The sequence below is a fragment of the Catharus ustulatus genome, chromosome 22 (genome assembly GCF_009819885.2).
Source record: "Catharus ustulatus isolate bCatUst1 chromosome 22, bCatUst1.pri.v2, whole genome shotgun sequence".
Classification (NCBI taxonomy): Eukaryota; Metazoa; Chordata; class Aves; order Passeriformes; family Turdidae; genus Catharus; species Catharus ustulatus.
Window position 1 is genome coordinate 2,241,846 of NC_046242.1, and position 26,335 is coordinate 2,268,180.

Consider the following 26,335-nt stretch of genomic DNA (forward strand, 5'->3'; position numbering starts at 1 on the left):
ATTTATTTTCCCATTAGCTTTTGCTAATGATACTAAAACTTCCTTTAAAAGCTTTCCTAATTAATGATCTTCTTGCTCCCAAACAAAAACTATATTGTCTTTGAGAAGTGCCTGAGTATTTTAAAAACAACAGGCTGTTGGTAGGTTTTATTGCCTCATGAATTTAGGGTCAACACACCTATTATTTGCCAGAGTTGATTTGTGCTGGGTTATTGACTGTCAGCTTGTTGGGGATATCTGACTCTTGTAAAAGTTACACTCATCTCAAATGGTTGTAATTTTATTCTTCGTGCTCTGGTGCCACAATATTTAGCTCATAAAAGAAGGGGAACAGTTGTACAAAGGCATTTAGGATTTAACTTCAGGCTGGTGAGAGCCAGGCAGTGAGGCTGTCCTGACTCTTTTATTCCTTCTCTCTAACACTGAATGGTTTCAGTTTTCTTGCAGATAAGGAAAGGGGAAAAGACAACTCAGTTAAAATCAGAAAACATGTAAAAAAGTAAAAGATATTTAATTTTAGGATTTCTCAGTTTTTAATCAGACTTTTCAGGTGGCTCTGTCTGAGCCCAGGGCTTGTCCAGAAGGAAATTTGCCCACTTGCAAAGGGCTCAGTGGCACTAAAATAACCAACTCCCTGCCAAAAAGATGGGAGAGCTTGGTCTGATGGATAACTTGTGTGTCAAGCTGAAAATATCCCCCTTGGACTCTCCAAACTGGAAGCACAGCAGATAATAAAGCTGGCAGTTGGTTTAAAAATCCCCTAAGAAACCATCCCTTTTGTGTTTACAATTCAGAATTAAATTGGGGAATTGTTCCTTCTGGTTTTCTAAGTGTCTGCTTCCATCCCAAATCTGAGCTATATGTCCTTGTGGGGTAAAACCAGAGTTTTCTGTAAAGCAGCTTTCAAACACACACTGCCAAGCCGAGAGTCTCTTGCTGTGCCTTGCTCTCCCAACTCCAGTCGATAAAAAGTTCCTCAGCAGAATCCAAATTAGCACCAGGAAGTCATGACCTGTAATGTGGGAGTTGGAAAATATCCATTTATTCTGCAGGGTGCACAGGGAAATCATGTGTTCCTGGGTAGGAAATTCAGGAGAGTGGTGAGCCTGACCCTCTTACCCCAGTGTTTTCCCAATCCCTTTTTTTTTTTTTTTTTAATGCCCAAATAATTTATTATTAATTATTCTGGGCTGACAGAAAAAAATCAAAAATATTTCTCAGCATGCTGGATCTGTGCAGATCCAGGGTGCACCTGACAGGAGTTTGTTCTGAGACCCTTGCTGTTAAAAAGTGGAGGGTTATTCTGACCCCTAAACCCAGCACTGCTGGGCAGGTGACAGGCTAATTCTTGGCTTGATTTCCAGCAAGCTCTGGCTTTTTGGCTCTCTGCAGTGGATATTTATTGCATAAAAAGGGGGAAGCATCTGAGACTGGTTTAAGCCGAGTCTAGGAGTTTCCCTGCCTGCCAAAGCCACCCTGAGGAAGCACCTAAGGAACTAAAGCATCTCTGCTTTTATGGCTGCTTTATAAATAACCACCCCAATCCTTCCTGAATTATTTTTGCTAGTTTGCAGTGTGTGTAGAGCTTTTAAAACTGGAAAACCAAAATCCGGCTCTGTTGGTTTTCTCACGAAATTGTAGCCAGAGCAGTGAATTCATAGCTAAGCTCTTACTCAGAGGCTACTGTATTTATAAATAACTCTTCACCATGGCCCTTCCTCACTGTGAGTAGCACTTACTCACAAGCACAGAGTAGCAGAGTAGTAGATGATTCTGCTGTCATTACTCACAGTTTTGGTACCCTGGCACTTCAGATCTATTTTCAAACAAGGCATTGCTTTCCTCAAGAAGTGACAAGTTTTCCTACATGGCAAGACTACACTTGCAAAAATTATCCCAAGGCATTAGCAGTGGAGGTAAATCAAAAATTAAAAGTGGGAAGAAACAATAACCTGGGATTATTTGGAAGAGTGTGTGCCTGAAAGTGGTGCTGTGTTTTTTCCTTGGACACTGTCAGGAGTGTGGAGCTCAGGAGCACTGATGGGGAAGGCATCACCTCACCCCTCCTGCTTTCCCCTGCCACCACTCTGCTTTGCTTTCAAAGTGTAAATTAACTTAAGGGTTCAAAGCTTTTGGGAAAGATTCCAGACCAGAGGTCATCTTTTCTGGGTGGTTTGTTGGCTGGCCTGTGTTTGCCCACATCTCTAGTGTTTACCAGCTGAGGGAGTTTATGAAATTTTGATGCAGGAATTAGGTTGTTGCTCATCTTGTACCTTCTTGCTCATATTATTGACAGTACCACTGAACTGCTTGAGGCAGATAGTATCTCAGTGATCACTGTGCTATTTCAGCTCTCCACTGCTGACAGCATCAGAAGTGTTTTAACAGGGTTTTAATGGGCAGCCTCTGCAGCTCCTTGGAGGGTTGCAAATAGCTGCTGTGAAAAACCTTTTCTGCTGCTCTGAGCTGACATGCCCTCCTTTCCTTTCCTTCCCTTCCCTTCTCCATCCAGCTGCTGCCTGTCTGTGGCTGCAGCACTGGTGACAAGTGCTCCTGATGTGGGCCAGGCTCTGTGCAATCCCTGCATCTTCCAGGGGAGCTGAGAGGAGGAACAGCAGGGCTGGGAAACCGCTGGGAAGGGCAGGGAACCCAAACCATGTCCCCAAACCCAAACAGCATCACACAAATTCCACCCATGCTCAACACACAGCTCTCCCCTCTCGTTTTGTTGCTCACATGTTTTTCATGATACCCCAGAGCAAGAATTAACTGATTCTGAAGCAAACAACCTTTATTTTTCAGCAGAAAGCAGAATGGGATGGAATAAATCCCCCTTTTCTCAAGACAAAGCGTTGATTTGATGGCAGCAGTTTCTAGCTGAGTGGTTGCCTTGCTCTGCTTGTTACCAGAAATGAGGCTTGGAGAGCAGCTTTCTCTGCACTATGGAAAAGCTTTCTCCTCCCTGTTTTGCTTAATATAACTATAATGTGCCCTTTATCACACTTCAACTTGAGTAATCCCAGTTTGGAAATCGTGCAGAAATACCCATGGGAAAAAGCACGAGAAACGTAGATTATAAAAAACACACAGGCCAAGCTCAAAAGATCCACTGACATGTAAATTTAATTAAAAAATTATAGGTTTTCAATGAGGGCTTGTGTCTTCAATTTACCAGTTTCCATGACTTCTCCAGCAAAAGTGTTTCTTTTTTGCATTCTTGGTGGAAAACACGCTGAGGGCTATTACAGTCTCCAAGAAGAGCCTCTATTCTGTGTCACAGGGAAAAAATAAAATTACTCAAAATATGTACACTTGAAATAAGTAAGAAAAATATCCACTTTCCTGTTTTGTTTTATTTCTATCCTCTAACAAAAGTTAAACTTTCCAGTAACCAGCAGTGCATGAAAAAGCATGTCCTAACTGTATGAATAAGCTTCCTTTTGATTGCATGTGCAAATTTTAGGGTATTTTTGTTCTTTCCATGAAAGATGCGAGAGATTGGGTAAAACAGTGCTGAGTGGGTGAGCAGAGGAAGAGCTGATGGCCAAAGGTAGAGGCTCATGATATAAAATGTCATTTTTCAAAGAGGATTCTAGCTTAAAGAAGTTTTATTATAGGAAATTATTAATTTCTTCACCAACTGCATGTTTTAGGGAAGAAATCCCAGCAAGGGAACCCCACCTTCCTTGGTGTGATGTCCCAGGACCAAGGGGTGTCCAAAATCCAGAGATTCTCCTCAATGTCCTCAGCCTCAGATCCTGAGGGAAAATAAAACTTGAATCCCTTGGCTGCTGAAACTTAAAAGGAAAATCCAAAGGTCTTTGGAACTCAGCAGGATTAAATGCTTTCCTTAACTCTATTCTCCCATCCACTCTTCTTTCAGCAAAGCCCCGTGCAGGCTGAACCTCTCAAATATCAGGGTATATAAAAGCTACTTCTGCTTAATACCCTTTATTTCAGTTTTTAATGCAGTAAAGGCAGTGGCTTTTGTGGTGCTTTCTGAAGTCCAAATCAGCTGCTCAAAGGACCAAATCTTTATGTTAAGAGAGAGGAAAAAACCCCTTGTCTGTGGAATCTCAGCCCCTCAGTAAATAAACGCAGGAGATGTCAGAGCAGGGCTGTGACTTTCACACTTTCTGCCTCCAAGCTTGTGGGTTCTGCTGCAAGTTGAAGCACTGAAAACCACTGTGGTTTTTGTTTCTCTAACTTAATTAATAAAAACAATTCATCAGTAGCTGATGCCTTTCAGAATGGTTTTTCCCTGAGTCAGCTTACTGTGGAAGAGGTTCATTATAAATTACAATGAGCAAAACAAAAAGAAATAGGCAGAATAAAACTTCTGATGTGGTGGGCTTCTCTTAGCCGAGTTTATTTGAGGAAACTTGTAGTCCAAGTTCTGCATTCTCATTTATATACATTGTCCCATGTCTTAAATAAAAAAAAAAAAATAAAGAAAGGAGTTGGAATGAGCAGGAGCAGAAGGGAACAAGGGGAGGAAAAGGAGCCAGTGCTGCTTTAGACTTATTTTTATGCAGATTGTTTGTCACCTGTGCTGGTTCAGTGCCTGCTTTGAAGTTAGTCTGGCATTAGTGTTGTGCCTTAGGCAAGGTTGTTTGCTGCCTCCCTGTCCATGTTATTTCACTTGCTTTTATGTTCACTTCTATCTCATAGATTTGCCCTGCCAGTTTGGATGTAATTTATGAAACCTGGCTTTTGGTTTTATGCTGTAGCTTTTGCTCACACCAGCCATCCTTCACCTGCACAAAGACACTTGGTGAAGGAGAGGCACTGGGTTGGTCTGGTCATTCCTGAACTCCCCAAAAACAAAAATGTAATATTTTAAATTCTGTTTCTTAACATGATCAAAACCAATTAGAAGTCAGAGGCTCAGAGTCACATTCATTCCAAAGGGGAATCTGATGTAATTGTGCCTCTGATGGTTGGACTCCATCATCCTGGAGGTCTTTTCCAACCTGAATGATCCCATGGCTCATCTGGATGCACAAAGTGATTCCAGAGCCTGGCTGAGGATCTGCCTGTCCTGTAGGCTTGGACTGTGCTGGATCAATACAGAGATTTAAGGGATGAATTCACCACTGCAGCTGTTTATTGAACATCATGGAGCCTGCAATTGCACAGGTCACTGCTTGAATCCTCCCTGTCTCCTTTGCTTTATTCCCAAATATGATTTATCCCACCTGGGATAAAGGTGCTGCATGGCCAAAGGGAACCTCCTTACCTTGGGTTGAAGAATTCCCTTAAAAATAGACCCTGTGTGTAACTCTGGGTTCAGTCACCCAAAATAATGGCTAAAATTTCCTCATGTTGCCTGTGCTTCTTCAGCACATGGAGCAAATGTAAACTGCAAATTAAAATAAAAAAAAATTGAAAGAATAAAAATAAAAGAGGGAAAATAAAATGTATCTTGTGCTTCCCTGAGATTCCCAGGGCACAGCACCCATCACCCCAGGTGCCCAGGCCAAGGCCACAGTGACAGACTGAGACTCTGGGTCATGCTTTTTAACATCCATTTGTATTTATGGCCTGATTCTGAAAGGTATTAAATGTATAAAATATGTATGTTTAAGTGATGTATTTGAATCTCCAAGTCACTCCACTGTTAATGTGCTTTTAAGTGTTTTCATGACGATGTGCTTAGGTAGGAACAAATTGAGCTTGTAGGGAAGTTTAGGGAAGATAAAATTCAGGATGCCCTGACTCCTTCAGATGGATTTAGCAGCAGGAGGAGGCAGGACTGGAGTGGGGCTTTCCTTAACTTTATTATTTTGTCTGCAGCGTGGGCCTGTCAGGTATAAAACAGAGATGTGTGATGATCTGGGATGGCTTTGGCAGAGGTGAGGGTGTCCCTGCTGTGGCTGTGACCATCCCAAACCTCTGCCATGGCTCTGTGCTCCCCAGTGCCTGAGGTGACACAACTCACCCTGCAGATATTTCACTCACGTGCTGCGCAGCGTTTTAGGCAAATTTTGTTAAAGCAGCTGTCGGATGAGAACCATCAAAGCTCAGGCTTGTTCCTGAAGCTCTCAGAATATTCCTCATGGGTTCCTGGGGCTGAAGGCAGTCATGTGTGGCACAGCCACACTGCCAGGCTCTCGTGCTCTGGAATTCAGAGGGAAATGAGGATCCTCTCCCTCTCATTTGCTCCCATTGCTGCCTCTTCCTTATTCCCATGCGCTGAGCTCTCACAGTTGTGGAGATGGGGCAGCTCCTTTCTAAAATTCAGTATTTACCCTGTGCCACTTCTGAGCCTGTGTCCTGAGCGACAGAATTGATTCAGTTGGTGCTGCTGCACTTTTAATGTTCCCTTTTATGTTCATGTTTGTTCCAACAGAGTGGCCACTAGCACAGACGACTTGAACTTGTATCACCCGCAAACTGACAACGCTGGAGCCACCAGTTTGTCATTATCCCTCCTAGTGTATCTGATTTAATTTTGCAACACTGGATTAATTCTTAAAATTGCAGTGCTTTTTGCTCGTTAATGGTCAGTAAATGATTCGGGGTGGGGGGGGAGGGTTGGTGGGGGAATGGAATTCATCAGTTTTGCAGTCGTTTTAATTCTTCTCGTTTTAAGTTGTTCTATAAATATGTCTTTATGGATGTAGTTTTACTAGCTTAAAAACATCTAATTGAAAACAGTTGCTTAAATCTCTTTGGATCAAGGAGGCAGTAATAAGCAAAGAGAGTATCTTATCCCTGCAATCCAGAAACGCTTAGTGACTGGTATACTCAGTGCATGTGTAATCAGCTTCTTGTTTCATCTAAAAACCTCAGCTCTCTTGGTGTGATTTAGTACTTCCCCAGCAGCATGGTTTCCCTTGTCTGTAAGATTATCAATGAGTGAAACAAAATATATAAATCAAAACTGGCCTGAGAGGCAGAAGTGTTTTGAGAACTCTCTCGTTCTTTTGTGCCCTCTCGGCGCGGGGCTGGTGCGGCGCAGCACATCCTCCTGGGCCTTGATCTGAGTCTTGCAAATTAACATTTTGCTGTGCATTATGTAATGTTATTCTTATGACTTAACGTTTGCATCAGGCAGGGCTGATCTCTGCTATTTTGTAATGCCCCCCAGCAGATGAAGCCTCTCTTAGAGGAGATCAGCCTGGGCATTTACCCACTGACGCTGCTCGGGAGTCCCAAAGCACTGAGCTCCAGGGATAAGAGCTTGGATGTACCTCTGCTTCCTCAATTCTGGGGGATTGCCTTTGCCAAAGGGGGTTATTGCTGGGATTTGGGGCTGGGGCCTTGTGGACTGTTTGTTTCATGTCAGAAATGTTGATCCTTTCTGGCTGATGAGATGTGATGGCTGCAGATCCCCGTGCGCGGTGCGGGGATGCTTGGACGATGTGAACGCTCTTAAATTATGTTGTTAATACATTTAAACAAAAATTCCTGATGACCACTCTGGCTGCTGGCCTGTTTCTTCAAGGCTCCTACCTGTGTCCCTCTGGTTTGAAATGTGGCACCATTTTCCAAAGGGATTCTCAGAAAGTGCCCCAGCAAACCTCGGAAGTCTGTAAATGATCCGTGGCTCCTTTCCAGGGAAGGAAAACCAGTCTGTGCTGGGGGACAGGGAAGCAGAAACCACAAGTTTTTCTTCATGCAAGTGGGAAGTAAAACAGGTTAAATTATGTGAGATTTAGTGATTTATTTTTTTTTTAAACATCTGTGGTATTCATCTGAATTGGGCTGTCCACATGGTCCAATGTCTCATTAGGAGTTGTAATTAATGGAGGTGGTAATTTCATAAACTGCAATCCCACATTTAATAAGATTTTGTGTCTCTTATTCCTTAAACAGGCAAACTGTGCCATGGACTTTACTCAGAAAGTTGTGTCATTTTCCTTTTTTATTTATTTTCTTTTGAAATGTCAAATAATTTCACACAAATCTATCAATCTGAAGGATTCAAGATCAGCGCCACAGGACTAAGGAGCACACACTTGTGCAGCATCTGATTCCTTGTCCAGGGTTAAAACTCAGAGTTCAACCCCTGAAAATTCTTTTTCCAAGTCTTTGTGATAAGCAAGCAGCACTTCACACAAGGCCTTTGTTGGAAATCACCCGTGGTTTGGGGCTTTAAGAAATGCCTGAGTGTTTTCTGCCCATCTAAAAGCCATCCATTACAAAAAATAATCAGACATCCTTTTTTTTCCCTTGTACATTTGTGTCATTCTGCGAATCAGAAGCATTTTGTGTGCTAAGGGCAATGTGCTTTGCTTTTGGAATTCCTGAGTTTCACTAAAACCCTGGGGCATAGTTTGTTCAGGAGACCTGAGGTGACCTGTAAATGGGAGCTGCTGTGTCCCTTTGCTGCTTAGCAAGATCATTTTAAAGAGAAAGTGAAATGCTGTGTCCAGATATAATGTGAGAACATCATAATCCAAAGAGAAAAGCAGGATTTTTATATTAGCTGACCCATTGAAAGCACATTCCTCTAAGATGGGCAGCTTCCTCATTTGTAAGTGACAAATCTCAGATGGAAAAAAAAAATTAATTGGTGACTTTGCTGAACCTAAAAATCCTTCTGCAAGCAGGAGTGGGGCTGAAGAGTTCCTGTGGAGGTTTGGATTCTGTGTTGCTGCTTTGGATGCTGAGCTCCCTGCAGGCAGGGAAAGGAGCAGAAAGGAATATCTGCTTTGGTTATAGGATAATGTGCTGTCCTGTTTGGGAACCAGCCTTGCCATTCTTCTGGATTTAAAACCTCAGTTTTCCCCTGGCATCCCAGTGAGTACCTGTCTATAAACACACTGACAGTCTAAAAAATAATGAGGAGGGACCTGCTCATTGTCCTCATGTCCCATGGAAAGCAGGAAATGTCGTGGTTGAGCTCCTGAGCTGCTGTCCTGCATTTTAATTCACCTCCAAATTAATTAAGAATCTTTACTGCCATTGTCTTGGATGAGATTCTAAGCTCTCAATATTTGAGCTTCTCTCAGGAGGAGGGTGAATCTCTGTCTCCCTGTGCCTGGGCTGTGGTGAGGACCCCCTGCATCCCAAAACTGTCAGTCCAGGGCAGCACATCCCATTCTGAGGTGCAAAAGAAAGTTCTTGCCCCAGCTGGGAATTCGGTGGAATTTGCTTCCATCTGACGGAGTTTCCAGATGGAGAGGAGCAACTGCCTGTTCCTGTATGGGGCCATTTCCATTCCCTTCCACCGGCTTTGGGGTTGGGGATTGGCCTCCCAAAACTTTGTTTTCATAGCATGAGAACAGATGTTATTTCACTGCACTATCTGGAAGCTTTTCCTCCTCCCCCAGCCCTGCCATAGGTGCTTGTCTTTTGAACCAAGACAAATTCCACTGGAAGTGTTAGAAAGTTCAGTTCCATTTCCAGGGGTTTTTAATGATTCCTCCCTTTTCTTGCACGGTGGGTTAGGAACGTGTTAAAGCTGGTGGTAAAGTAATTTATGAAGGGCAGCTGGAGTTCAAAAGGTTCAAATATACAAGTTCAGTTCCAGCATCGTTTGGATCTTCACACCTCAGTGTCCCAACAGAGAAACTGGATACTGAGTTTTTACAGGTTTTACTGTAAAAACTGAGCCCTCCAGAACTTTCAGTAACTAATGGATTTTGCAGGAGTGATTTGACTACCCTGGATGTCCATTAGCTGGTTTGCTTTGATGTCTTTGCTGGAAACCTAAATGGCTTTTACTTGCACTTTTCTTTTTTTCACCAGTTCTATGTTTGCAGGAGATGTCTTTTGTATCACAGTAGCCAGTAGGAAAAAAAGTGATGTACTCCAAAATTGGAGGAGCATTTAATCAGAGAATATCCTAACTAGAATTTAAACTGTGTGTTCTCAAGAAAGTTTCCATCTGCAGCTCACCAATCCTGAGCTGACTACATGCAGTTTCAATCTCCTGATTCTTGAATTCATTCTTTTCTGGGTGGCTTTGGTGGTGTGAAATTTTAATCCTCAGGAGCTCCATTGTATTGAATGTATAATTCTCTCTTTTCCTTGCTTGTCTTACTTTATTACTGGCAATGGGGTTTGAAATATCGTGAAAAATCTGTGTATTTTAATATGGGGATGATTGATAAAATACTTTTCTACCTCATGAGTAGTTTAAGAAAGTTTCCTCTTGTATTTACTGAGCTGCCAGATACTTGGCATCATTAATTTCATGTAATGCACTGTTCCTATTAGAGGTGCATGCCTGTGATGGGCAACTCTTAAAAATATCTTGCTGATTTAAAAGAATTTTTCATCATTATGTTTTTCATGTGCCCCTTCCACTGAGTTTGTCTATTTTCCATCCCAGTGAGAATTCACTTTGTGCACTAATACTAAGAGCAAACTTACTCTGTGTGGCAAAATTATACAGAATAAGAAAAAAAAACCCTAAAAAAATACTGATTATCAGGGATATTTCAGTGACAATTCTGGACGTTTTACACATGGAAAAACTGGCTGGCACAAGAGCAGAGGAATGATGAAACCACTTCCATTTGGAGGAGGCATGGGATGGGCTGGGGGTGTTCCTGTCAGACAAGGATGGAGGAGGAAGGAGGTGTTGGAGCTGCTGTGGTTCCCCACACAAGGGTTTTATTTTGTGGTGGAAAATCTAATCTTTCCGAGCCCATTTCTCTTGGGTCTGAGTCTGAAGTCTGCTTTATATTGGGAGATTGGCATGAAATCCACAGCACTTAAGAGGATAAAGGCCTTTGTCTCCAAAATGTACATTTTTTTTGGAACTGTAAAGGCAGTGGAACAAGAAATGGTTTTAAGTCTATAATGTTAAGATTCAACCTTGTAATCCTTTCTCAAGTAAAAATATGTTATAGATCAATTTTATCAATTCCAATATTTTTTCCATGTGTTTGAGACCATTCACTTAAAAAATAAAAAGGAACCTTCCCTATTTAACTAAAAATTGAAGAATTTAAAAAGTTAATTACAACCTCTAAGGACCTACTGTCACTAAGCAGAGTGGCATCTTCTGGTTCCTCTGTAGGCACCATTTGATTTCTGGGAGAAGCATGGGAGAGTTTAAAATAAATCCAATAAAATACCATTTCTCTTATTGCCTTTCTTATTTGCATGGTCACTTTTAAGGACCCCTGTTTGTACGTGAGGACATTGGGCAGCTCCTCAGCTTCAAGGTAAATTAAATAATATTTTGAGAACTTCTGTGCTGTAAATAACCTGCAGTGTTTGGAGCCTTTCTCTGCTGCTTAAAAATATTGCAGGAATATAAGAAATCCAAGGAATCATGGGAAGAAGACAGGGCAGGCTGAGGAAGGGAAGAGCTGAGAGGTGGAGGTGGGAGGAGATGGCTCTCTCTGGGTTTGTGTGTTCAGTTTTCAGTCTGGAGGCAAAGGGGACAGAAGAGACAAAATCAAGAGAAGGAGTTGGAAAGGAATAAAAGGAGAAGACTTCTTCAGTAAGTACATTAGAAATGATCTCAGATAAAAGATGGAAGCAAGAGCAGAGCCCTGACTAATGTCAGTTCTTCTGGCACCACTGGCTTCAATCAGTTTACACAAACTCAGGGTTGGGGCAGACTGGCTCAGATTAATTTTGTAATCTCAACTTCCAACTTCCTCACTTAGTATACTTAAATTTTACCTTTTCAGCTTCACAGATTAATATGCAACAAAAATAGAATTGCCACAGGTGCTCACATGGAGAGAAAAGTGATAAAATAGATCAGGTGTCTGATGGGCTTTGATGTCAAAGTGGAAGAGCCTGGGCTTGGATGGGATATTGGGGAAGAATTCTTGGCTCTGGCACAGGGTGCCCAGAGCAGCTGTGGCTCCCCTGGATCCCTGGAAATGTCCAAGGTGAGGCTGGACAGGGCTGGGAGCAGCTGGGACATGGGAGGTGTCCCTGCCATGGCAGGGGTGGCTCTGGATCAGCTCTAAGGTCCCTTCCAAATCCCAAATCATTCTGGGATTCTCTGTTTTTCCAAAAAGCCACACTCATGGCTTCCCAAGAAGAACCACAGCCTGTGACATTTTACAAGGGAGTTTTCTCCCCAAAATTCCTCACACACACACACACACACACAAATATTTCTTCTGTTTGCACTCAGCTCTGGGGAAGGCAGCACCAGCTTTGTGCTTTGTGCAGCTCAAGTCCTTGACCAACACACAGAATTAAGAGTTTTCTCAAATGCCTCATTTGGACAGTTGGTTTCTTGTCCACTGCTTCACTTCCATTCAGATGTCAGATTTAGAGCAGAGCCTGGGCAGGGTGGGATGCAGCAAAGGGCTTTGGCCATCCCTCCTCCAGCACTTTTAAGGCACCTCCTGGAGTCAAGCTGGAGTGCTTTTAAAGTGAGCCAGCATCACTTGGATGTGGCTGAGGTGCAGCAATTTGGGAATTGCTCCCAGCTGGTGGAGAAATTATTTCCAAGCAAGCTGGGTGGCTCTTTAACCGCTCTTCCCAGTAGAAATGAGCTGAAATACATAGAAATTGTTGTTTTGACAAATAATCTAACGAGCCACTCAACTTGCTTTATGTATTGAATATAGTTGCTTGACAGTTATTATTATTTTCTAATGATATTAAGTTATAAATTATTAACAAGTGTTTAATTTCAGTCCAAACAGACCCAACAAAAGGGATTTGTGCAGTTATGAATTGCAGCAAAATACAAAATTGTTGAGCTTTTAGTAAACGCAAACTTGGAGACCCTGGTTATTTCTCCCTCTTTCAACAGCCAGTCATGAAACTTTCTTGCCCTTTTCACCTTTAAACTTCATTTGAACTTGGAAAGAAGACTTGTGAATTGTGGAGGGGGGGAGGAAAAAAAAAAAAAAAAGAAAAGAAAAAGGGTGGGGGCTGGGGGGAGAGAAGCTCTGATTCTGTGTTACCGTAACAGTAATTCTGGCAAAATAATCCTCCTCTTGTGCGTGAGTGTCTGCTACTGCTGCAGGGTAATCAGCTCACATGACATGCCTGGAGGCTAATGCTGGCCTGGGCTTTCTTTCTTTCTTTCTATTTTTTTTTTTTAAAGTCCATATTTAAACAAAGGCTGATTATCCAAACAAGAATTTGGACTGCATCAGCTGGAGCAGTTAAATTATAGTTAGTAAAACTTGGCACCTCCAGAGCTTGGAATGTTACAATTACAGCTGGATCCTCGTTTGGTAGGAGCCGTACAAAGTAATAAAAGTGGAGATTTTTATCTTTATAGGACATAGCTTAACTCTTTGAACACAGAGGACCAAGTGCCAAATATTACAGTTAGTGCTCAGACACAAAATTCCAGGGCAGGAAATGGGATAAACAGTTGTATCCACGCTGGTGTGTCCCTGCCAGCACTGGTGGATGCTGTGGCACTGGGAGTGGATGTTCATTGTCCTCAGGATTCTCTCAGATAAGGAACAAGAATACCAGCAGCAAATTGTTGTTGAACTCCCATGTCTTCCTGTTGTCTTTTTGACAGCATTGCTGTGGTTTCACTTGAATTTCTCTTCTTTTTTGTGTTTCCTGTTGCTGTGAAAAAGCTTTGTGTCCTTGAAGGATCTGGGCAATCCCTGGAATTGCTGTGATTTTTATCCCTGTGGAAAACTCTCTTCAGGACTGGCTTGAAATCCTGGTGGAGCTGCTCCAGGGTGGGCAGGAGACAGGGGGTGAGAGGCAGAAGTTGGATTTCATTTTAGCAAACTGCTGTTGACCATTCCAGACTTGTTTTCACTCCTTTCCTACAGAGAGGGCTTGGCTTTGATTAGTCACTTGCAAAGCTGAACTTTGCCTTTCTGGTTGTGTAATAAATAGCTCTGGTTGCCAGTCAGAAAATGAAAGTTCTTCTCCTAAAATTAAACCAAGAGCCCTTATCATTAGCCTAGAACAAATCAATGCCTCTGCATTAATTGCCATGGAGTGGGGCCAGTTGACAGCTTTCCCTGCTGGATCTGTGCATCACTTTATCTCAGCTTCTTTTTTAAGAAAGTGTTTGTTGTTTGCATTTTCTGAAAACCTTAGTGAGGACTAAGGATTGAAATTCAAGCAGTCAGGACTGTCCAGAGTGTTTGCACGAACTCACCTGCTAGATAATGTTTACCAGGCTGTACCTGGAGTTTTATCTTTGGTCTTCTTTGCACAGAATAAAAGTTCCCATTCATTAAAGCGTGGAGAAGTTCATTTCCTTCCTCATGGCAGTTTTACCATGTCCCAGTGTACTTTTGTCAGTGACAAATATTATGGAGAACATGTGATTGCTGCAGCCTCAGTGCCCTGGGAGCTGGGAGAGCAGAGAGCAGGGTTTCTCTGAATGGGAGGACATGGCTTTTCTAGCCTTGAAAACCAAGAAGTTAAAGATTTTTCATCAAGATAAACGTGCAGATCCATAAGGTACAGCTCGCTCTGGGAGGAATGATACCAACTGGAAGTAAGAAAGACCTAAGGAAAAATTGCTGGTTAATGTTTACTCTTTAATTACTGTTTTAATGGAGTGACTTTACAACGTGACCTTCCATGGTGGCTGCTTTGAAGGGGGGATTTGGGTGCTGTGAGCTCCTGGGAAGGAGCAGGAGCTCTTGGCTTTGGAGCCAACACTCATGGCTCAAGGGAGAGCTTCTCCCCTTGGATCCAGGACATTGGGCACCTTTGGGCCACTTCCCAAGAAACTCCTGACTTTTTGTTGGGCACCATGGAGCCTGCAGGAGGAAGAACACAAACTGAGGGCCAATATTTGGACTTTTCTGAGGTTTCCTGCCTCATGGAGGCCATCAAGAGCTTCTTCTCCCAGTTCTGGGGAAGGATTTGGTTCTTGCTCTGTGTTCCCCAGTCCTTTGCTGTCTGCTCAGTTCTCACCAGCACTGAGGAGCTGCAGGGACACCCCCATGAGTCTTTTGCATGCCAATATTTCATTGCATGCACCAGCATTTGCTTTCTAGAAGAAATCCTGTTTATTCCATCTGCTCTCCTTGCTTTTTGTCTGTGTTGAGCAGACTCATCTGAAGCCACAGTGAGGGGACTGAAGTGATGCTCTGCTGATTGGAGGGACCCAGGTTTCCAACCTGGATCCAAGTGCATCCATCAAGGAAATTGGATTTAAGCAGAAAAGGAATCCACAGGGCAGATTGGGATTGATCACAGAGCTGTTGACAGAGGGAATTTCAGATTTTAGACTCGGAATATACTTCCCCTGCCAAGGGGGAATCAGCAGGAATGATCTGTGGGTAAATGTGAGCAGCAAGCTCTACATGCAGAGCACAGGTTCAGTCCAGCAGCTTTGCTCTTCAAATATTTCCTGTAATGCAATTAAGAAACAATCCTGAATTTTAGGTAGCCAGTATTATACCCAGAAATTATTCCCAGTCTTCATTTTTCTCATCTGTGGCCTTGATTCATCTCCTCTTTTTCCCTCCTCCTCTGTTTTGTAGATTTATCCCTGGATCAGCAAGGGAGGCAAGGAGAGGAAGCAGGGCAGGAGTTGGGGGCTATTCCAGAGCTCTCTTGGAATTACAGTTCTCACCCTTTTTATTTCATGGACTTACTGTGAATTAATATTCACTTTAACCTTAAACCAGTTCAGATTAAATCACAGAGAAAAAAAGACAAAAGTTCATGGTGAAGGAGTCAAAGTGAGAAGGGTTCTCAGTAAAATTTCGCCAGGCAGTCAGAGCAGTACTTGGGAAAAAAAAATTATTTCTCATCGTGCATGAGTCCTATTCAAAATGCCCACTGTGTCAGGAAACAGAAAGAAAAGATTTTGAACTGTTTTCTCACTGAAATTGTTGCTACAGGAGCCACTCTTGGTGCTCCAGATGCATTAAAACAAGCAAAATTATTTTGAACTAATTTATTCTTAATTAATATTAGATATAAAATACTTTCCACGCAAGCACAAAAACCAGTCCAAAATTTGCGTTTTTATCTGTGTTTTGATTTTCCAGGACTGGTAGAACACACAAAAATATTTGTGGCCTTCTGAGGGTAGCAGGGATGCAAATGGTTTGGGAGTTGTTTAAATCAGATTTCTCAGTTGGAGTTTTTAGGTGAATGGAACAGCAGCCAAATCTGTTGGTTCTCGTGGGTTGATTGTTTGTTGTTTAAAGCTTAATTAAAGTAACTTTTGCTTAAAAAGAAGGAGGAAAACTCAAATTAAATGTAGATATCTCTGATAACTCTGTAATGCAGCTTTTTTCTCACAAATTGTGCTTGGAATGGAGGTTTAGATAGATGGCCATAGCTGAAAATAATAATAAGGAAATTCTATTTATGCCACAAGTTAAGAATTCCCATCACTGGCAAATCCTAATTTACTACTTCATCTGATTTCTGATGGGAAAAATCTAATTCCTTTTGTACTGGAAATAAAGTTGATTGAACTCTGAGTTTTTCCAGTGCCTCCAAAGGTTATTTCCCAAGCACTGCTCTTTTACAAACTGCAGTGCTTTTTAATTTATCTGCCTTTTTCAGCAGATGAACATTCACTATTATTATATGTAGGGGAAGGGAGACTCTTAATTCTGATTTCTGTAATGTATTGGTAGGTTGGACATTATTTAACTTGCAGAACTTCACATGAAATCTCCTATAAGAGATGTGATGGCAGAAACTCCCTAGAGATAAAACTGTGTGATACAGGGAGCAGCTAAATAGAATTTTTGTGGCTTTCTTGGTTTCATATCAAGCTCTGCAGTTTCTTTCTAGAAGGAAACACTTGAGGACTCCTGCTGCCTATAGGAACTGTTCAATCAGTATTAACAGGCAACTTGTCAGGAGCACAATCCTTGGAAATCCTTACTCTGGATGTCCCTGGGCTTTAAATAGCAAATGTCAGTCATGAAAAACAGAGATTTATTTGTGGTTTTTTATTTTGTAAAGAACTATAGAATTTCTATTTCATTTAGGGAGCTAAATAATAAAAAACAAAATTGATTTTGCCTTTAATTTTCATAGAATCAGAAACAATTTACTTACATTTATTCCTTTTAGTAATTTCTGTTGATTTAATAATTTCAGTTGACCTGAGTAGTACCTGCTGGTGAGAGGAGAACTGGTCACAGGCCAGCAGCTTTATCACTCACCACAGTCTGCCTTGACAAACTATTTAACATGATCAGTAAAACCCAGCTTTTCTTGTGACATGTCCAACTCTCTCTGGTTTTGGCAAATCCCAAACTATTTGGAGCCTTGTGCTGCTGCAGGAAAGCTTTGCTTTGTAGCAAGCCCAGGGAGAAAGGCTCAAAGCAAGGCTGGTGGTATCCCTCAGACTGGGATCAGACCTTCCAAACCTCAGAGATTTCTCCCAAAAGCTGCACTTGAAAGCTTAGGTGGGCTTTCCTTCGCACAGAACTTGTTTTGCCTTCGCTCTGGCAAATTCCATGGAGTCCTCTGAGCCAGCAGGAATGGATCTGCCCTTGGAGAGCATTGCCATGAGGAATGGTGCTGGATTTTGTAGGCATCAGCAGTGGGAAGCAGCACATGGCTGAAAAGGAGCCCAAACTCCCCAAGTGCCTTTGCTTGGGTTCGCTTTACATGTGGAGGAATTACTTAATTGGCGGAATTACGTAACTGGAGAAACCATTTGTTTTTGTAATTATGGTGATGTTTGTGTCTGCCAAGAGACTTCCAATGCAGCAGGTTTAAACTGATCCAATTAGTAACGAAATTGGGGTAATTAACCTCTCTGTTAATGAAATGTGTGCACGCACGCTGCCCTCAGTCCCTGCTTTGGGGTTGGGTTTTGTCATTACCCTGCTACAGAAAGCAGATTTAGCTCCATATAATCTATATTTAAAACATTTAGAGCCATAGAATAATTTAAATTGGAAAATACCTCTAAGATCGTGGAGTTCAAGCATTCCCCAGCACTGCCAAGGGCAGCACTAACCCATGTCCCCAAGTGCCACATCCACAAGGCATTTAAATCCCTCCAGGGGAGGGGACTCCACCACTGCCATGGGCAGCTGGACAGCCCTTGGAGTGAAGGAATTTTCCCAAATATCCGACCTAATCCTCCCCTGGTGCAGCTTGAGGCCATTTCCTCTCATCCCATTGTTTGTTACCTGGGGAATGAACCCCACCTTGTCCCAAACCTCCTTCCATGAGCTGTAGACGGAGAAATCCCCCCTGAGCATCCTTTTCTCCAGGCTGAGCTCTCCCATCTCCCTCAGCCTCTCCTGGGCTCCAGCCCCTTCCCCAGCTCCATTCCCCTCTCTCTGGGATGAGCTGGAATATCCTCCTGAGCAGAACTTTGCTGATTCCTGGTGCTTCTCGTGGCTCATGTGCACTTTTGGAGGGATGATCCTCCAGGGAGGGATGGTTCCCATCACAGAACCCAAAGATCAGCTGGCACATGGAACAAATCAGCTATTTTGGATAGCAGGGACTGTGATGGACACTGGGCAGGGTTCCCCACAGTGGGGCTTGTCCAGTGCTCAGGGAATCATTCAGGAAGAGTCACCCAAGGCTGCTCTCAGTGCAGAGCTCACAGAAGGCTCCTCCAAAACAAGGAGCTCTCTGGACAAACTCCTGTGTGCAGCACGATGGAAAATTTTACTCAGCAGTTGCCTTCCCTTGAAGCTGATTAATACAAGATTTCAGTGTTCCCAGTCCATTAATCTTCACAAGCACATCTGCATACTGAAAAATGTTTTTAAAAACAACATTAAAAAAAGAAAAAATTACAGGCGCTGATAATTTTGAAGATAAAAAGAACTTAAAAGAGCAACAATAAACTGCAGTTCACTTGCATGATGTGAATCCCAATCCAACGTGAGAGAGGGGCTTTGCCACTTCAAATATTTTAATTGAATAAGAGGAAAACATTGAAAAGTGGTTGTTCTCCAGGCACTGGATGCAGTTCCCACTGTGAAATATCCTGGCCTGTGTTGCATCAAGTAATAGTATCTTGCAAGTCAAAAAGGTATTAGGGAAGTGTTAGAGACATCACAGGAGGAGTTGGAGGTGAAGTTTGGGCTGTTGGGAAAGTTAATTACCCTGAAAAGAAACTAATAGTGGAGGTGTGTAAGAGTCAAACGCCAGAGAGCAGGATTTGGGATTTAAGGAGTGCACAGCTAAATCTGGACAGCTGAGCCTTTTTTTTTTTCCCCAGCACATTTGTTGGTACAAACAGGGTAACAGTGATGTCCAGATGCCTGATATTTCCTGAAAATCAGGATTTTAAGGGTTCCCTTCACCTTCTGAAACTGCAGCTTCATGAACAACAAACCCCACTGTTAGTTTTATGACCCTGGATTTCCATTTATTTTACCAAGTACTTTTCTAGTAAGGAGATACCTGGAAACTCTGCCAGGTAACTTTGTGATCCCTTTCCCATTTATCCCAGAAGCACTGAAAGCCCTTATTGTACAAGGCAGTGTCTGCTCTGAGGGGAGACAGCAAAACAAAACCCCCTGAACTCTGCTCAGCACTTCCAGGGGGAAATTGCTTGGTGAGGAATTTGGGACTTACAGCTCAGGCAGGATCTTACCACGAACCAGCCTTCATCTGATGGGCTGGGACACTGCCAGGCACCTTCTGCCAGCTCTGGGGACAGCTGTGACATCTCCAGGGCTGAATTCCTGCCTCTCCTCCCAAGCCAAGCTCTTCCAGCAAGGCACAAGAGCAAAACAAGCATGAAAGAGTCTGGAAAATTCAGTTTAGCTCTTACTTAGTTCAGATTTTTACAGAAAGTAACTGGATCCTAAGTTCATTTAAAGAAGTAATTTTCTAGATCTGAGTGTTTTTATAGCAAGGGGATGTTGTAAAGGAGTTGTTTATAATGGAGTTTATCTTAGGCATGGAACTTTTTGCCAGCCCAGTATCAGGAACGGTCTGGAAAAGCCTTCCAGTGGTGGTAGCTTAAGGAAGGGGACCAGGGTGGGGGAGAAAACCTAATAAAAATAGCTGAGATCATTCAACAGTTATCAAGAAACAGATACTGCAATTTTATAACAGAGAGCACTAAAAGTATATGCACTCTTAAAAGGCAATTAAAATGTATACTCCAAAACTATAAAACATTTTCTTTTCATCTGGAACATTGAGGGCAGATTACAACACATTAATAACGTTTTGTTTACAGTTCAGTTTCTGATGGCTTCCAAATGCAGTCTGTGTAGATTAACCAGAAGGAGTCCAGTTCTCTTTTAAGAGAGCTTGTAAAGGAAAGCAATGTGGTAAGATTGTTATGAAAAGCTGGTGTATTTAGGAAATAGCACTTAGCAGGGTCTCTCTGAATGGCTGCCAGGTCAGGAAGCTGAAGTGCAAGGCTTGGCCCTGGTTCAGGCCCCCCAGTCCCAGCTCCTTGACCACACAGTACGTCAGGAGCAGGAGCCCCACCACGCCCCCACGCTTGGCACCAGCATTTTCACATAACCCAGGGCTCCACAGGGAGGGAGGCAGCTTATTAAAATAGAAATGGATAAATAAAACAGGCCTGGGAATGGAGCAGTGCCTCGGTCCCGCTGCTCCTCCTCATCCTCATCCCCATCTCCATCCCCATCCCCTGCCCTCCCGGGGCTGTGCCAGCCCTGCCTCTCTGGGGCACTGCAGGAGCACCAGGACATTGTCCCAGGGTTGGATTCAGTGGGGCAGACAGTGACAGGACAAGGGGGAATGGCCTTGAGCTGACTGAGATCAGATGTACAGAAGGAATTGTTCCCTGGGAGCTCTGGCACAGGCTGCCCCATCCCTGGAGGTGTCCAGGGCCAGGCTGGAGCCTTGCACCCATCTCTGGGAGCAAACCCTGCTTTTTACTCTCCCTTTGCAAGCCTGTCTTGATGTTCAGCTGTAAAAAGAAATTCAAATTTGATTGCATGATACTGAACCCACAACCTCACACACCTCTGGTGTGGGATGATCTATCTGAATTATCTAACACATCCCTCTGTCTGAATGATCCCTCTGGAGCAGCCTGGTACAGTGGGAGGTGTGGAGAGGCTGCCAGGGCAAAGCAGGTGCCTGAGCTCCCCTCCTGCCCTCAGCCTGCTTTATCCACTGTAAGAATTCTCCACACAATCCTACAAATTCTCATTCTCATCCCAAAGTGTTTCCTCCACACTCTATCTTCCTGATTTCTGTAATCACAGGAATGGGGGAAAGCAGCATTGGCCTGGAGTTGTTTAGTTCATGATATTGTGATTTCTGCCACTCCTGGGGACTTTTTCATTGCTGTTGTCTATTGGGAAAGGTCAGAATGGGGCAGTCTGCTGCCCTAGCACAGTGTCTGCTGTCCACACTTCCCCCTTTTTCCCTGGCAGCCAACTCTGTGTTAATGAGAATTATCCAACAGAGAAACTTCATTTTCCTGCAGTGCTACAATGGTATATTTTATATTAAATGCAAAGGGAGCACCATTGCTCTCCAGTCACTCCTTCATGAGAGTTATCCTTTGGCTGTGCTTCATTTCCCTGTGTGAGTAAATGCTGCTCATTTGTACAGGCTCTTTTCAGGGCTCTCAAACCAATTTCTGCCCTTAGAAATTGATCCCCTGGTTAGAAAAATCTGCTTTTCACAACCACTAAGTTCACCTCAAAAATATTTTTATAGAAAGATGAGGGGAATAAAGTGCATGGTTCCATTCAGTGCTTGGGCTCCTAATAACCCCTGCCCTTCCTTGGAAGGAGCCCTGGGTATTTGTGAGATGATGTACATGAGCAACTCATCCGTTTGATGGGAAAATCTAATAAATTGCTGTTACTCAGAACTGAGTAATTATGGACAAAATTCATGTGTGTGCATGTGAGAGAGGAACTTCAGCTTGTTCTTGGTTTCAGACAGTGCCTCATTAAGCCACCCTAATGCCTCGGATATGCAGCAGAAGACTCGGAACGTTAACACTTCCATTCTCATCTCCATAAATGAGGATTTGAACACATAATTCCCTGAGATGAGTCTATACCTCTTGATTTTTATTTCTAAATCTATGCTCAACTGGCAGATGTTGGGGAATAGCTTTTAGCATTTTTTCATTTAGATTCTGATTAAAAGATACGCTTGCTTTTTTTTTTTTTTTTTTTCCCCTTAAAACCAGCAAAACTAATTATTCATGAGCGCAAAAATCATCATCCCCGACTAAGAGACGTCTCAGTTGAGGGTCAGCAGCAGATAATGTGAGGTCTGTAACAACTGTGTCCCAGAATGGTGTTTCTGGATTTCATTATCTGCAGGAATGGAGGAGAGGAGAAAGTTCAGGAGCTGCTCCTGCCTCTGCTCCCACCCGTGCTCAGATCCCGAGTGCTGCACCAGGAGCCAGGGAATGTGCCTCTGGGGTTCCTCTGCCTCCCCTCGCTGCCCTTCAGCTCTCAGGGCATCATTCCCAGTGGCTGAAAAGCTGAGGAATGGGAAGGAGCAGGGAAAAACTGTTTTTTAAGCTGCTCCAGGGTGACTGGGTTCCTTCAGCTGTCCGTGGACTCCGAGACCTGCTCCTGCAATAGCAGTTGTCCTGTATTTATTATTCACATCCTGCCCAGTTCCTGGTTATTTGTCACCACACCTTCATTGCCATCAGGATGAAAACATTTTCAGTTTTTTTGCTGTACTCCTGGTTTGCTTCCTGATGTTGTGCAGCACCTGAAATCGTGATCCTTTGGGCAGGGGAGGGATCCAGACTTGCACCACTGTGCATTGTCTGAAACCCCTGACTCGGAGAAAAACGGAATATCTGATTTCATTAGCTGAGAGATCATAATCCAATTATTTTATTTTTAATTTCTCTTTCCTGAGCTCTTTTGCAGATGCTGCTTTTTGGCCTTTTGACAGAAGCCTTTCAGCCTTCCTTATGAAAATCCCAGATTGCAGCCTTTCGTGGGGGTATTTCTTGAGTTACAGAGTTAACCTGAGAAGGCAGAAAAAGGCCCTTATTACACTGCTACAAGCTGCCAGCTCCTCACTAATATTTTAAAGGTGTGGGTGCATGTGTTGCTCTTGTGTAGTATCAATTCTCCCTGATTTTGTAAACAGAGCCCTGTGAACCCTGAGTACCCGAACTGCGGTGTAAAGGCAAAACTAAAATTACTCATTTAAGGTCATCTGTTTTTACTGACACACCAAAGGTCTAGGAGAAGGAGTGAGCAAGCATCATATTTCTCAAATACAGAATTTTTACAGTGGGAACGTGTTATAAAACATTCTGCCAGTGTTGTTTCCCTTGGGATTTAGAGTGAGAGACATGAAGGCTGACAACTCTCTTCCTGTTGTAGGTCAGAGCTTCAAGGAACTCTGTAATCTTCCCACCAGCTTTACTCTCTCCTGGAACTCACGGTTAAAATTAGATGCTGGCTGAACTTTAGCAGTTCAATTTGAAAGCTTTTCAGAGGCAAAAGTAAAACAACTGCAGAGGGGAGTTTTCTCACAGTGCCATTTTGAGAACTGCTCTGTGCAGAGGAACGTCCTCCCTGAACCGACGGCTCCCTTGCCCAGATGTTTTCATAAATCATGATTAGCAAAGAGGCAGCTGGGCAGCATGGAAATCATCTCTGTGGGTGCTTTTTGCACTGAGGTAGCTTTCTTCAGGATGTTACCTTGCATTTTGGGTTGATTTCTGTTTTTCTCACAGTTTCCCCTCCCGCCCCACTGCTCTCGAGCAGTTTGTGCCCCAGCAGAAAGTCAAAGATCAAACAAACAAGGGGCAAAGAGTGGGTGACAAGGCCTTACAGTAAGTGCTGTGAGTTATGGACTGCAAAGGCAGGAATTAGGCAGGAATTGGAGTTGCAGCAGCACAGGGAAGCCTGGGCACACAGTCAGGAGGGTGAGGTGTTCTGCTTAGTCTCTGCTGCAGGATGCTGTGCCCGTCCCGCTCAGAGCCCAGCCTGCCTTGATTACCCCTTTTATTCAGGACTCAAAACAGCTTGTAAATTTTTTTATCATTCCTTCCCAGATTGTGTGGAGTGCATTGTAGCCTTCCCTGGCCTTTTCCCACATCTGTTTTCCAAACTCATTACTTTCATGTTATTAGTTCATTGAAAGCGCTGTGTTTATTTCCAAGCTGAGAGTTTATTTTTTTATCTTTTGAATTAATGCAACAACTCCATCAAACGATGATTTATTTTAGAAAAATCGCCATCTATCAATTTTTCCCTGCCTGTTACTTGTTGCTAGCACTGACTTTATCCTCAGACTGATGCCACCAACAGCCCTCAGGAGCTGATCTGAGTTCAGAGATGCTGTGCTGGGAATACTGTTTGTAATTCCAATTTCTTGTGACAATAATAAAACCACCATAATTTAGGAGGATGCTCTCCTGAGAAGAGCTTTTGTCCCCTGCTTACTTGCACAGAACCTCACACAGCATTAATCCCAGTTGAACCCAAGAGCTTTTCCTTAATGCAAATATTAACCTGAGCCTGTGGCCAGGCCAGCAACTGTCTGAGGATGCTGAAATGTCTGATTACCACTTGCTCATCATGCCTATCTCACTCTTATCTCATGGTTTGGGAAGGTCTGAGTGTTATTTTTGCCACCTGCAGTTCCTGCTCCCAGTTTCATACTGGGGTGTTTGGGGTCTGGCTGATTTTTGCTCTGTATTAATAAAATGTCTAAAATATTTCCTGGGGCTGGGACCATCAGGTGCCTGTGCCATGGGAATAGTCAGTGTGATCCCAAATTCCACACAGTGACACGAGGTGGGGTTAGCAGAGCTCTCCTGTGTTTAATCCAGCTTGGAATTTAGGATAAGAAATCCACAAACACACCATGTGCTGTTCATCATTCATTTCCTACAAATGAGAAAATTATGTGTATGTGACTAATCACCCTTAAAAATTCAAGTGGTATCTGTTGCAAAATCTCTGGAAGAGAGTTTTTTCCTGGAAAAATCCTGGGAGGAGATGTGCTCTCCCCTGTGCCAGCCTTGGTGCTGACATGGCTTCAGGAGAACCAAGCAGGGCTCTGTGAGCTGAATTCCTTTGGACTTTAGGGACAATTTCTGACCCCACAGTTGATCCTGGGTTCTGGGGATCAGAACTGCATCGATCACTGGAGATTTATAGCTGTTGGTGCATAAACTGTCCATCCCAAAGGCATCCTGAAGGGATCCACAGAACTTCTGGCTCTCCTCCCTCATCATGTCCCACATCAACGAGTCCAAAGGAGTGCAGAATTGGTTTTTATTGTATTGTAGTTTATCAAAATTTGCAGTTTTCTCTTTGTTGTCCTCAGGTGCTTTGTTTATTTTATTCAAGATGAAAGCACTTCACATTCTGGCATGGAAACATTTGCTCTCCATTAGTATCCAGTAACCTCTGCTGGAAGTGCAGGAGAAGCCTTTGGCAACTGTAAGCAATTGCTGGTTATTAATGCCAAAGCTGTAAAAATGAAAATAGGAAGTCACTGCATAGGCTCTGAGTGTTAGTGTTGTTTACATTCCTAATTTGATTCACATATTAACCACAATTAACGTGCTCTCTCGATTTCAAGCATATGTTTCTTCTATCACAGAATGGTTTTTTTTCCCTGATGCTTTATTTCAGATTGTTCCTAGCTGGAAAAGGTTTGAATAAATTCAGGCAGTGGCCAGGAATTGTGATTTACATTATTTTAGGGAATCTATTTGTTGGAATGGGGTGGGGATGTTCTGCTGTGCAGTGACACATTTAGCTGTGGTTGGGGGGAAATTTTTTTGAAATTCACCTTTTTTCTGTCTCAGGCACTCCCAGATGGAGATGGTGTTCTTGATTACAAGTGGAATAATAATAATAATAATAATAATAATAATAATAATAATAATAATAATAATAATAATAATAATAATAATAATAATAATAATAATAATAATTCCCTGAAGTCACACCACTGTTTGAATCCTGGTCCTTCCTGCTCCTGTAACCCCTCCTTTCTCACCCCACCCCCACTGATCTCCCTCATCCCCCCATTTTCTTTCCTAGCCCTGTGGGCTATGGAGGGATTAATTGTACCAATAAACACAACTTTATTTTATAGTTTTATAGCACGATTAGCTATCAAATACTCTGTGCTAAAATAACATTTGCTAGGCTGTTTCAAGACAAAGTTTTGTTAGGCACAGTGGGCCTTTAATCCCCGGAGGAGTTCTGCTAACTAAATATAATATTAGTTAACATACTTCACTGATGTTAAGAAAATACTTCTGTGCTACTAAGAGATCCTTAGCCATGGTATTCCACTGGCAGCAATGACTCTTTTCCTTTCCTTGGAGTTTGTAAACTGGAGAACAATTTGGTTGATTAATTCTGTTCCTTCTTTTAATGGTGATAGATTTCTTCTATTGGAAATTCCCATCAGTGTTACAGACAGTGCTTGATTCTGTCATCGTGCTATTAATTAAGATATTAGAGGAAGTTGCTGTTTACATAAGATTTTGAGAGCTCACAGTTAGGAACAGCACTTCATCCCTCTTGTGCCATTTTTCCACTGATCTAATTCCCCTGCC

At 42.8% G+C, this 26,335-nt stretch overlaps 1 protein-coding gene across 10 annotated transcripts in view; it reads left to right on the top strand.

Moving 5' to 3' along the window:
* The window catches only part of BCAS3 (BCAS3 microtubule associated cell migration factor), a 295,160-nt gene that overhangs the window by 191,013 nt on the left and 77,812 nt on the right, over positions 1-26,335 (top strand). The window contains exon 24 of one of the 10 annotated variants that reach the window (XM_033078238.1): positions 6,353-7,423. The exons of the other annotated variants lie outside the window; for them this stretch is intronic. Coding sequence (XP_032934129.1) covers positions 6,353-6,378 — 26 coding nt within the window. The 3' untranslated portion in view covers positions 6,379-7,423. Of the gene's footprint in view, positions 1-6,352; positions 7,424-26,335 lie in introns of those variants that run through there. 10 annotated transcript variants of the gene reach the window in all.